General features: G+C 38.6%; 1 protein-coding gene across 1 annotated transcript in view; it reads left to right on the forward strand.

Annotated features, from left to right (window-relative positions):
• Positions 1 to 2,736: 2,736 nt before the first annotated feature.
• The window catches only part of ATP6AP1 (ATPase H+ transporting accessory protein 1), a 54,352-nt gene continuing 43,443 nt past the window's right edge, over positions 2,737 to 13,645 (forward strand). The window contains exons 1-3 of the mRNA XM_036400359.2: positions 2,737 to 2,964; positions 9,137 to 9,263; positions 9,366 to 9,434. Coding sequence (XP_036256252.1) covers positions 2,852 to 2,964; positions 9,137 to 9,263; positions 9,366 to 9,434 — 309 coding nt within the window. The 5' untranslated portion in view covers positions 2,737 to 2,851. The remainder of the gene's footprint in view (positions 2,965 to 9,136; positions 9,264 to 9,365; positions 9,435 to 13,645) is intronic.

A 13,645-nucleotide genomic window follows, 5' to 3' on the forward strand; every position in this document is an offset into this window, starting at 1 on the left:
CATCTACATGGCTCTTAAATACCTCCACGTGTGTGGTGACTCCACCACTCCCCTGGGGGCAGCTTCTTCCAAAGCTTGACTACCCTTTCTGTGAAGAATTTTTTCCTATTATCCAACATGAATCTCTTCTGGTGCAAATTGAGGCCATCTTCTCTTGTCTCTCTCAACTCTTCACTAGCTTCATTGCCCTTCTCTGGACATGCTCCCCCACATCATTCTCTTTCATCATCCTTAGGCAACAGACCCCCTCATCCAGGTCATTGGTAAAGACATTAATCAGGACTGGCCCCAGTAGTGAGCCCTGGGGAACACCACTGGTGGCTGTGTGCCAGATCAGTGTGAACTCCATTCACCAGCACCATTAGCTCTTTTCTGGCAGTGCCATTTAGTCACACTGTGAAAACTTTTGTGTAAATAGTTAAAAATTTGTGCTGGAAGTACAGTCAGTCAGATGCTTGACTAATATTTGGAACATGCTTTTCCACAAAATAAGTGTCTTGTAACTGTCATCCTTCAAATCAGTGTCCAAAAACCCACTATTTTTAGGAGTGAAGAAAAAGGAGAAAATATATGCAGATATATTTGTGAGCTAAATTTACTTAGTGAAGCAAATTAAAATCCCACTCAATAGGCTCTTCTCGTTTCTTTTTTTCAAAGCTTTTTTCACTTCAGCTGTTCCCAAACTGTGGTTTGTGGCGAAATATTAAAAAGGAAAAGTCAGTTTGTTTTCAGTTAAAAGTTTGTTCATAAGAGATATGGTAATCTGAGAGAAAACACTCTGGTTATGTTTCAAGAAGATTTAAGACTGTTTCTGTAAGGCAGAATACAGAGTATACCCCCCAACTGTGCATCTCACTGGTGTGTGTTCCAAGCACTGAGCAGTGAAGAGAGGGCAAAGCTCAGCGTGTGACGGAACCTGGGCAGAGTCCTGTGGTTTGTGTTGCCACGGCCATGGGGAAGAACGGGAAGTGAGGGTAGAAACCATGTGGCTGTGTTCCACTTGTTGCCCAGAAATGTTTTGTACAAACCAAGTGCACCTCCTGCCATCAAATATTCCATACAATGCAACTTCACAGAGTGAAGGTTTGACCACAGTCCTGCCAACAGTGCTTTGCACAACAATGGTTAATAAAGTCTAAAGTGTACCTCAATTTTGTACTTCAGTGGGGGATGAGAATTTGACACAAAATTTTAAGGAACAGATTGACAGGCTTGTCTTTCTCACCCTCCACAAAAAGGATCCCTTTTGATGAGTCTTGGGTCGTCAGTTATGCTGAGTATTGACACAGGAAATTAAACTTGTGATTGCAGTCATATTGTTAATGCAATATATTCTGCAGCAGCTGCTTTTGTCACCAGCAATCCCAAAGAAGCTACATTCAATAAACCATGGATTTGTGAACCCAGCTGGCTCTTCTGAATGTGATCAGACCTGCAGACTATTTGTGCATCTGGTGTAGGACTTAGGGTGATGTTTTTGTAACTGTGTGAATTGGTTAGTGTGCCAAATATTGTCCTTCTGCAAAATTGAGTTTTGTTGGAAATTCTGCAATTCCTTTATTCTGTCTAGGTGCTTCTGTTTCTACCTCTGTCTTTGAGGTCTGGTTTACTGTCTTACCTGTACAGACCCTTAAACAGACAAACACACACACTGGCTTGTTAAAGGGAACAGATGGGATTTCTAATATATCTCTGAGGTTGAGAGGAAAAAGTACAGTAAAAATCTGTATTATGTAAAGATAACATGGAGAAGAAAAGGAACATGACAATGTTTTATTGCTACCCTTATTTTTTTTCTGAGAAATCAGATTTCAGATTGAGTTGATGAACAAATTGCCTTATATTAGGAAACCACACTCTTAACAATATACTGTGATTCAAGACAAGTAGATTTAACTGATCTGGCTACATGTGCTCAGATTTAGTCATGCATATCTTCTGACCTCTCTTTCTGTCATCTTGTACAGTTTTCACTGTGCTTCCTTATTTTTCCCTTAATACAACTCATTTTAACATAGCTCATAACTTCTTTTGTGTATGATCTCTAACATCTTGTTCTGATGGTGAGGAGGCATTTGTGCCCAGAGCCAAACATGTGCCCAGGCTGTGCTGCCTAATGTAGTCACGAGGTGTAGAAACTGCTCAGTGTTTGGCAGCCACAAAAAAGCGTCCCAGAGCAATTTGCTTCCAGGCATGAAGGAATTCTCTAAGACTATTTTGTTCTCACATGAGTCATGCAAAATACTGAAGTCCTGTCACATTCTGGAGTGATTATAATTTGCCCTGACTTAAAATATTTTTGATTTCAGGGGCAGCATTGCTCCGTGCAAAAGATAGCTTAACAATTCTGTGTTTCAGTGGCTCTGAACATGCCATTTTCTCTCTCTTCCTTCTTGCTGGAATCTGCAGTTTGTTGCAGATTTCAAACCTGTCAACACCCGAGTGTGTGACGCCAGATCTCAATATATGTGAAAAAACTAAGCTGAGGGACATGATAATATGTAGCAGGGAAAGAAGATAGAAGTTCTGCAGAATATATTTCGTGCAGTACAGAAAACTTTTCTGTAAACTCCATTTTGAAGTTACATAAGTGTTATCAGCCTGCATAGGACAGGAGTTTGGACTTCATGACTTTCCCTTGCACTTCAAGGTTAGAGGAAACTGACACTGCAGAGCGTTTTACGAGCTGTTTGAATCACAAACCTGAAAGTATTAAAAATAGGAGTAACTCCCAAGTTCAGGCGAAGGAAGTTGGTGTTCTGAAGTCCCCCTGCTGTCGGGGAGCAGCGTCAGCCCGAGCGGGAAGTGCGGCTGTGCGCAGAGCCGGGCTCTCCGTGTGCAGCCCGGAGCCATGGCACGGCTGTGCCCCGCTGCCCCAGCCCTGCTCCTGGGCTCCCTTGCCCTGCTGCTCCACGCGTCCCTGGCCGTGCATCACGTGCCGATGCTGCTTTGGTCAACTCGGAGGTAAGAGATCGAGTCGAAGTGTATCCCTGCTTGTGCTGCTGCTCTGTGTGGGTCTGCGCAGAGTGTAGTGTGCCACCGAATATGGTAAATCAGCTCTGGGCAGTAAATTAACCAATAAACAAATTTGCACCTCGGCCATCAAACAAGTCAACAGGTGATTTTACCCATTTTTATTTATAATTTTTGTGTTCTAAGCTAAGCAAGAAGTAAATTAATACTGTAAACTAATCTGAAGTAGATGTGCTTAATTCACCCTAAAGCATCTTTGAACTCTACTGTTAGAGATGTTATGGCTTAAATCCACAATATAAGGCAGTGGCACATAAAGGAGCTGACCAAAAAATCTGTTGTAGTTTTTTAATCCTTAGATTTCCTAACTTCTGAACCCTGACTTTTCACTTTAAATACAAGTTCTTAAGTACCTTGCTGTATGTATATGCATCAGATGTTAGAAACAACTGCAGTCTTGACAGATCCAGAGACATGGAATTCAGGGGTTTGCATATAACTTATAAAAACAGACTCTGAAGCTGTTTTGAAAGAACTAGGAATAGGCCTCTTTCTTTCCAACCAGGAATTTTATTAATGATCACTTTAAGGATTTGTACCATTATGGGGATTTCCAGAAATATGGCAGGTTGGGCAATGCAGTAGTTTCAGGTGGATACTGAATATGTAAAGTTGTCAGAAAAATTCATTACTACTTATTAACCACCTTTGCCATATGTTTACTCATCTTTTATGGATTTCCAAAACCTGAAACTCTGCATATGGAGATCTGCATGTTTTGAAAAAGTTTGATTTTATAGCTTTCACTTTTTTTCTCCCCCTAAAAGAAAAAAAAATGTTTCAACATCAAGGCAATTTTATATTCAAAATACATAGTGATTCACCACTATATAAGACAGGACTCATATGAGTGTATTACCCCTGTGTAATACCCCTGTATTTAAAAGCAAAGTAAATGTTGGAAAGCACTGTTCTTAGGTTAAAAGTGATTCTAAGCATCTAAGAAAAGATCACTGCTTCCTTTGTCCTACTTCCTGGTTTATATAAAAAACATACCTGCTGTATATATAAACAAGATCTTATCACTTAATCCCATGTGGTCATAAAAGCAAACTTTCCATCAAGATGCAATTAGCAGCTTGTTCTACTGCAGATTTTTCTGGTTTATACAAATCCAGAGCAGAAAATCAGGATACTGGACTGGGTAAACAGTTTCGTGTCTCCAGGAATACAACATTTTGTGGAGGAAGTGTTCCTCCAACCATGATACTTGCATTTTGAAAGGTAAAGCTCTTGTAGGGCCAAAATTAGTTCTGGTGAAGGTCTATGAAGCAACTGAAAAGAAGTTTTTCGTTATTTTATAAAACAAAGTAACACTAACGACAACTTCCTGTTGCTAACCCCTACGTCTGTGCTTTGCATTTGGTACTTCCCAGTGATGTGAGGTTTGCAGTGTGTCATCCACAGGCCTATGAAATTTGGAAATTACTATTAAGAGTCTTAGGAAAGTTAACTGGAGAATTGCAGTAATTATGGATATCTGTGGATATCTATTCACTCTGTAGGAACATGTCCCACCAGTATAAAAGTTCAGCGATTCATTAATCAACAGAAGTTGTGATTCAGTGATCTATTCCATCACCCTTTCCCAGGTTATCTGTTAGGATTTCATATTGAATAATTGAAGGATACTACATTTTGTTCTAATTTAGAACTAGCCAGTGTTTGCCAAGCTGTGTCTCAGGACAGCTGTATCAGAGAATGTAACAGTCTCTTTTATGCATTATTACTATACTGTATTCATGCTATTAAAGATTATGTTAGATGCCAGACAGAGGTGAAACCCACAGCTGACAAACACAGGCAGTGCACAAAGCAATGGGAAGTATGATACCAGTTCTCACAGAGAAATTAGTAAATCAAATACCTCTTTCCTCTAGAAAGTAAAATGCAGATCCCTACTTGGAGAAAAGTTTTTTTTAAAAAAGCAACATTCTATCTCAATTCAAATATGGACTAACTCAGTACGTCACACTGTCCTGTTTTTCACAAAAGAATATATCACTGGATGTTCTTCAAATAACTTTGGTGTGGAAAATTTGACCTTTATTTTAAATCAGCCTTTAAACTAATATTCCCTGGTTGGGTTTTTGAAGCAGGGGAGGTTGAAAAGCTCTTCTTCCATATGATACACAAAAAAAAATTGATTTAGCCATTTTCAACTAATGTTCAGAAGAATTTCTTTTCCTCCACAGATAAAAAGAAGGAGTTTGAGCAAATAAATTCATTAAAATTAGCTTTTGTAATTGCCCCCTCATGTGTTTGTTTTAGGAATGATTTTTCCCTACAGTCTTTTAAAATATATTACTTCCTTTTTTTATGCTATGCTTATATAGGGAAGATAAACTTTTTCTGACAAACCCAGTTTATAAATGACTTTGAGAAGGTCTTAATGCAAATTAGTACATTTGCACTGTTTCCTAAACTACAGGGGCTTTACTGATAAATCTACTGAAAGAAGGTGTAATATAGAAAGGAAAATAATTTTTTTTAGCTATAATTTTATTGGATGCCTATGGAGACACTGTGTGCCAGCATGAAAGCTATTTTACTTCTCCTGAGCAGGGGAAAACGTGATTTCTTACATGGTAATCACAAGGTGGCTGATAGAGACAGCTGACAAGAATAACTTGTAGGAAAGAGTTCTGAAGCCAGCCACAAAGCAAAACTGTAATCATGAGTTAGAGTGCTAGAAGCCTTGTTGTCTTCCCATCTGCCCTTCTGGTGGGTCCAGATACAGGAAATCTTGAAATCTTTGCTTCCATCAACCCAATTGCTCAAATTCCAGAAAGAATACTGTTCAGGAAGGAGCATAATGTTGTCATGTCAGAGCAGTAAGGTATAAAAAAGGAGCAAAATACCAAGCTAAACTTGCTTTCCTCACTTTCTTTAGGGCACTGTTTGACTGTTGGAGGAAAGAAAGAGCAGTTGAGTTAAAAAAGCTTCCTTAGGGTTCCTTAAAGCTGTGTGCTCCTGCACACATCCATTAGCAGAGATGTTTGTCATTTGGAGCCCCGCTGGTGCCGTGGCAGGCAGCCCACTTGGCTCGTGGGTGGCTGCAGGAGGCTGTGTGTCTCTGGGCACAAGAGTTTGTGTGAGCAGTCCACAAGAGCAATCAATATGTGTGTTGGCCTGCTGCTGGTTCCACACCAGCATCCATCACTGAGGTGAGCAGCTCAGTGGGATGAGCTGCTTGGCTGTGTTCAGGGAAGCTCATCCTCACTGTATCCAGGAGCCCCTGGCGCTCACAGATCTCCCTTTCACCCTGCAGCTCCCAGTAAAGCATCCACTAAAACATCCTGACCAGGCAAGGCAGCTGGTGGGGGCTGGGGCACAAGTCTTGTGAGGAGTGGCTGTGGGACCTGGGGGTGTTTAGCCTGGAGAAAATGGGGTGAGGGGAGACCTTACTGCTCTCTACAACTCTCCAAAAGGAGGCTGTAGCCAGGCGCGGGGTTGGTCTCTTCTCCCAACTAGGAAAACATTGGATAAAAGGAAATGGCCTCAAGTTGCACCAGGGGAAGTTTGGGTTGGATATTAGGAAAAAATTCTTCACTGCAAGTGTGGTCAGGCATTGGAACAGGGAAGTGGTTGAGTCAGCTGGAAATGTTCTAAAAACAGGTGGATGTGGATGTTGCACTTAGGCACATGGCTTAGTGGCGGACAAGGCAGTGCTGGATTGACAGTTGGGCTTGATTTTAGAGGTCTTTTCCAGCCTAAATGTTCCTGTGGTTCTCTTTCCTGCCTGAACCAGGCTGAGAATGTTGTAGCACCAAGCAACAGCTCCCTCAGTGAAGGATGTAGCCTTCCCTACTGCCATGCATAGTGCTCAGCACACTGTTAAAAAACAGAAAAATAAATGTATGCATAATGTTGTGAATACAAGTATTAGGCAAACGCTGCATTTTAAAAGAATTACTAATCAACTGATGTAGATTTTTTTTTTGATGATGAAGTTACTAAAGTTGACTGCTTGAAAGTTAAAAAGTGTCACAAAAGGTGTTTTCAAGGTTAGATAGCTAACAAGAACTGCTTCAAGGAACAGGGAATTTCTTAGAAGCAAGTATGTTTTAAAAGAGGATCATTAAACTTCTGAGGTTTTGAGTTCACAGCAAAAGCCTTTATCATTGTGCTGCTGCAGATAATTTCGTTTTGTTTCATGTGCTTTTGTTACTTTTTAGTCGTAATTGCAAGTCCCCAAAGCTCTCAAAAGCTTTATTTTTCTAAGATTAGGTATGAAATAGATTTATTTAGGTTTTTTTTAAATAAATATATCAAGGTATTCAGTGTAATTTTCTTTCACACAAGCCATTTTTTTATCATCTTTTAATTTGTTCTATCTGCTTTTTCTTTAATATCATTAGTATTTTGATGTGGCCATGCAAGGCACAAAGTCAGTATCAAAGTCAGTTCCTGAAGAGTCATTCAGAATCTTTGTGACTTTCTGTGTTTTCAAATATATTCATAGAAAAGATTATACTAAATTTTTTTAAATTGTGAGGTGTGTCTTCTCTGAAAAGTTGAGGCATGCCCGTTGCAATTTCTCAGTTGTTTATGTTTATAAACATAAGTTAATGTGGATTTCCAAGCACAAATTAACAAAGCGAAGATACTGAGTAAAACTAAAAAAAATCAGATAATGTGAACCAACAAAAAAACATTTCCTTCATCTCAGCAAGATTTATTTCTAAAGCTTGTAAAATGACGGGCAAAAATTCTACTAGAATTTAATTTTCACATTTCCAGCACATTGTCCTGAAGGAGTCTTCCACATACAGAATTTTCTCTCATGCTTTCCCAAACCCCAGAGTCCAAAGTGAGGTGGGATCACCTGGTGCTGCAGGACTGTGCTGGTTTGACCTCTGCCATGGGTGCAGTTTGACACTTTTGATTCACTTTCAGCAATCTTCTTTGGAATTCTAGGGAGGACATGGAGTGCAATTTAGATTTTCTTATCCAAAAAATCACATTGAACCCCACATATGTGTTCATTAACCCTGCTCTGCCTCCATCTTAAAGGACTGCAAAGGTTGTTCTTGTTCATAAAAGCTTGCTGTGCAATGGTCATTTGCAAATTGCTTTGGGTTAGAAAATTTAACTTTTATCTCAACTTGATCAAATTACAATCAATAATAAATGATGTTAGAGCACACAACAATTGCCTACATTTGACTCATTGTAATTAGAACCAGTTGGAGTGTCATCAATTGCTAAAACCTGTTTTCTCAGGTTGCAATTGATGTGTACCTGGGCAAAGATGGAAGATTATGCATCAAGTTCAGTTTGTTTTTCCAAAGACAATTTTCTTTAGTCAAAACACCTAGGATAAAAATGTTCATGAAAAGTTTCATTCCTACAGACCCATGTTGCATACTGTTAAAATCCCAATGAGATGCTGAAAGAATAATGCCACCTCTTGTTTTGCCTGTTTCCTGTAGCAGCAGAACTAAATAGATGAGTTATTTCTCTGTCCACTCCTCATAGGTTGGTAAAGGAGTTGTAGGCTGGGTGCTTTGAGTCATTCCATTCAGAAGAGCTCCTGCTGCTGGAAAAATGGCTTTTCTGAGTGGCTTCTGTAGAATGTTTCCTTCATCATGAAAACCTTAGCAGAGAACCTGTGTACAATGGCTCTGTAAGACACTTCTACTAACAAAAGTTCTATTGACAAAAAACTAGTTTAAGACAACCTGTGATTTAGTCTGAGTTGTACTCCTCCTGACCTCCATCTATCAGCACTGCAAAGTGTTTTGGGAGCTGGGATGCCATCTGGGAATTCTCTCTGAATGTTTTCAATATATTCATTGCACTTAGTAAGTAACTTTTTATGGAAAGATGCAACTCTGCTGTTGTACACAAACAAAGAAATAGAGAGAGACATTACCCCTATTCATTCCTACTGTAATACAGTCAATTTGATGCAGGCATAAATGAGCAAATTCTTTTTCTCTTGAGTAGAATGAAAGTAAACTGAACTGCAAAGTTGATCTTAAACATGATGATTTCATTACCTGCAAGATGATGATTTCATTACCTGCTGCTGCATATTTAAAGAAAGGTATCATCATTGGCAGAAAATTCTACAGAAAAAGGAATTATTCCTTTGTAGATCACAGTGGAATCCAGACATTGCAGTGCATGAAGGAAAAGTTGTCTCAGAACAGGAGCTGACAGCACTCTTGCAACCTCTTCTTGCCCAGAACTCCAGAAATCTCATCTTGTTCCTGCAAGATAGGGTATGTAAACCATTTTTTTTTCTCACCAGTTCTGAGCACAAGTCTGTACCTAAATGAGATGCCATGGCTTCTTCTCACCAACCTACTCTCTTTGTTTTTCAGCTTAGCATAGATGACTTCACATACTTCAGTGAATCCTATGGCAACAAGAATCCGTTTCAAAATGTTCAGGCAAGCATTTATTCCATTTATTTCTTTATGTGCAGTATTTAAAAAGAAAAAGAAAGATGAAAGAAAGATGCATAGAGAAAATAACTTGGAAAAGGGCACTGAGTTGCAGAAGTTTTCCTGTTTAAATTATTGAGATTATTCCAGTTTAACCAGATGTGTTAAAGGAAATAAACTGAGTTTGCAGATACATGCTTTGTAGCTATTATATTTTTAGAGACTGAGTTTTCACAAGTCATCATAACTGACAAAATTGTTCTTAAATATGCTGCAATTTTCTATTGTAAAAAACAATATAAACTTCCAGACCAACACCTCAAAATTCGGTTTTGAAGCCACAGGAAGAAAAGAACTTAAAGGAACCAATAACTTTTTTTTTGTATTTTCAGAATTTAATATCTCTTTTGTTTTTACAGAAATTGAAGCTCATTCTGGGAATTAACTCTTTTATATTTGTATGAAGTTAATATATCACTAGATGTTATTTGCCTAATCTTCATGAAAAAAAATAATGCTAGTTGATTAACTTGAAATAAACTCTAGGCACAGAGTTTAAGATGGAATCATTCTGAATCAGTCAACAGCTTCAAGTTTTGTCCTTACTGAGAAGTTTTACAGATTTGTGTAGAACATCTATGGTTGTACTTACATGACAGTTTATTGAAATGTAATTAGACAAAATGTTCACTTGTGGAAGTCATAAAGACATTCCTGGAGGCAGTGCAGGATGAACAGAGCTATTAGTAATGTAAATGGCATCAGAGCACACAAGGAAATGTAAATTCCCAAGCACCACACAGCAAGCACTATGTGTAATTAAATACATAAATATTCACATAATACCTGTCTCTACATCTTAGAACCTCATGTCTTCCTTCTATAAGTGGAACTGGAGATATTAATCTCCTTGTCATATAACAGCATTTTAACACTGCTGCTGGAAGAGAAACAATTATTCAGAGTATCTACATGGGTTTTCTGAGGAATGAATGGGAGTGATAATAATCATCTGTACTGGGAGGATCAGTGGCTGTGCCCGCAGGCAGATGTGCCCGTTCTTCTCTGCTATGTTTTACTTTCTCAGGGTTTAACATCTCTGCAAGGCTGTGTCCAGAGGAAATTTTTGTTGCTGCCTGACTACAAAACGGGTTAAATTTCAGCTGTTTGACATGCATTGCAATGCATGACATTGCAAGTTCCTAATAATGTGGTGGTCTTATTGAAGTAGGCCCTCCACGTTTAAGAGGCATATCAAAGTACTTAAAAAATTCTTCTTTGCCTTGTAATCAGGACTTCATCAGCACTGTAGATAGAGATTAAAGGCTTTAAAGTCTAGAGATAAGGCCAGAGACTGATGGGTTTAGAAATCAGGTGGTATACAAAGGGATTGGGACCTAGTGAGGCTGGGAGGGAGGTCCTCAGCTAAACAAAAGGTCATGTTTAAGTAAATCCTTGTCTGTATCTGGCAGGTCAAACACTTATACCCAAGTATGTAACAATCTGCAACTGGTTTTTTTCTGACTTTGTCTCTGTTCCCTCTCTGTCTTGGAGCTGAGAAATTTTTTCTGTACTATGGCTTCTTTAAAACTGGGAAGTTTATTTTTACAAATTGCTCACCTTAACTCCAGCACTTCCTACATTTTTTCTGTTGGATTTGGCAATCTTAATGCTTTTCCAGTTTGATGGAGGTGAGGTGAGTGGGTTTATAAATCTCATTTTCTTTCACGTGAGTGAAAGCAAATGAGATGTATAAACTGCATACTTTCCTTTTCACCTGGGTGCCCATAGAGGGAGTTTTGTCAATATCTATTGCTTAGGGTTTAGTTCTCAGGGCCAGAAAAGGAACTTTATAGTCATCCATATTGGGCATAACAGAGTCTACAAAAATTTGCTATCGTATTACCCGAACTCCACTTGAGATACTTTGGGTAAGAAATCAATTCTTAATCATGCAATGAAAGATTGCAATAATACTCACACAACACAGGACAAAATGAAGGTCGGGTCTGAATTTTCTCACTGGGGAAATTAGAATCCTTGATGCTGCATAATCAGAAGGTTTTTACCTACACAGTCTGTATTATACAAGTGATCAGTGAAGCTATAATAAATGTTCCATTGCTCTCAAGCATCCTCCTTTATGAACCTCAGAAATGCAAACTTATTCATAAACCTAAGCTGGAGATTTCATTTAGAATGTATAAGAGCATGTAACAGCATGTGTTCTACAAGAAGAAAGTGTTATTTGAAAAAGAGTTATAGACTTGTAAACCCCAGAAACATTTGCAGATATTTGATTTGTTCAGCTGCATTAGCAGCTGTTCTGAGATTTTGGTATCAATGGGTTTGCATGCAATAAAAGAATCTTATTCCAATTCATACAAATGGAATCTTATAGGTAGATAATTTATCTTGAACTTTCAAACAACTTCTAAATTAAATAATAAAATACAGAGATTAGCATTTGGGGAACTTCTTTCTCAAGAAGTCACCTATCCTACAGACTATTTTTCTTTAATATTAGCTTTGGCTTTCCCTAGACAATGTTCAGCTCCTTAGAACTGCAGTGTATATTAACACACTCCAATTAGTGGCCAGCTGTGCATCTACATAATTATGACTGTAAGTCATTGCCACTTGTAGTGTGATAACTCCATCCTATCCTCACTCAGTGGTCATAGACTGAGCAGTACTATTTATTCACGTGTGATACACAGGTTCTAACAAAATTTTGACTGTCTTTATTTTCTTTCTTCTAGTTTTATTATATTATATTATTTTTTGACAATGGAACCTGCACAGAGCTGCATAATAATCAAGATAAAAGTTCATCATAGATTTATTCAGTGACATGATGATGTTTTGTTCGCTAGCCTTTTCGAAAATACTATTAATATTTGATTTTTTTTTCCATCCTGATCACTATCAGCCTCTGAATTACCATTTTCAAAGAGCTGCTGTAACTCTCAAGATTTCATTACTGAAGGGTAACTCAGTTCTGAGTTTAATACCTGTTATTGTGTAGGTAAAATTAGGTTTGTTTTTCTGTCACCCTGCACTGTGCTAAAATCAATTTACATTGAATCTTATCAGTTACTCAGTAGACCAAGAGGCTGTGCCAGAAGCTGCTTCTGTAGCTCATCAGTCAGACACTGCCTTTACTAACCTGGAAAAATCAGCATAATGAGCAAGTTTCATTAGCTCAATATTTATATTTTTATCAGATAGTTTAGGAACATATGGAACAGAACACACCCTAGTGCAGTAACAGGTACTTTTTTATACCCCTTTCTTGCTAAATCTTTATCTATTCTTTAGCTACCTTCTTGTATAGTCTGCCTCTCTCTCCAAAGCAGCTCAGTTTCTTTAGTAGCCCTTGCTTCAAGACTCTGTCAAATGCCTTGTGTGGGTCCAAGCAGACTGTACCATCTAGAGCTTCCTAGATGCCCATTGACTCCTTCAGATATCCTCAGCAGAACTGTTAGGCAAAACTTTTTTTGGGAAGGCCACATCAATCTTTTCCCTGGTACAGTCCTTTGTTATTGTTATAGTCTGTGTTTTATTCTTTGGAATGCTCCCTCCCATTCTTGGACTTCAGGTTTTCTTCTTGACAGTCCCTTGGATCTGTCTGTAATCCTCAGGGAAAAAAAAAATTGTGTCATGTTTCCCACTATACAGTACAGCATGGAGGTTTTTTCAGTACTTCCTGTAGCTGCAACACACTTTATCACATAAAGTACATCAAATCAATTTTCATTAAAATAATAACTTACAGGTTTATGCATACATTTGAAGGGCATGGCTACAGTGTAAAAATTTGTGGGATAGATAACAATTGGAAAGTTAAAATTAAACCTTCCCCGTCTCCTTCTTTCCCCCTTCCTCTGTCTCCTTGTCCCTCTCCTGTTCCTAGCTACTATGTGGTTTTCTTTAGCAGAATGCAAAATCAGGTGTTTCTCAATATCCTCTTCATTCTCAACCCCCTTTTGAGTTTTCATGTTTTGAACAAGCATGGCAGCTGAAATCCTAAAATGTGCAAAGTAACATATGGGTATTGTAAAGAAAAGTGCACGATTGCCAAATGGCAAGAAGGACAAAGAGGCATGGGATCAGATTGCCTACCTGAGGCTGCTGAGCTGATATCCAGCTGTGTCTCCCCTTCAGATAAAAAGCAGCTGAATACCAGTGGCTGAAAGCTGAGACAGATGGCAGTG

Source organism: Molothrus ater, chromosome 5 (genome assembly GCF_012460135.2).
Source record: "Molothrus ater isolate BHLD 08-10-18 breed brown headed cowbird chromosome 5, BPBGC_Mater_1.1, whole genome shotgun sequence".
NCBI lineage: Eukaryota > Metazoa > Chordata > Aves > Passeriformes > Icteridae > Molothrus > Molothrus ater.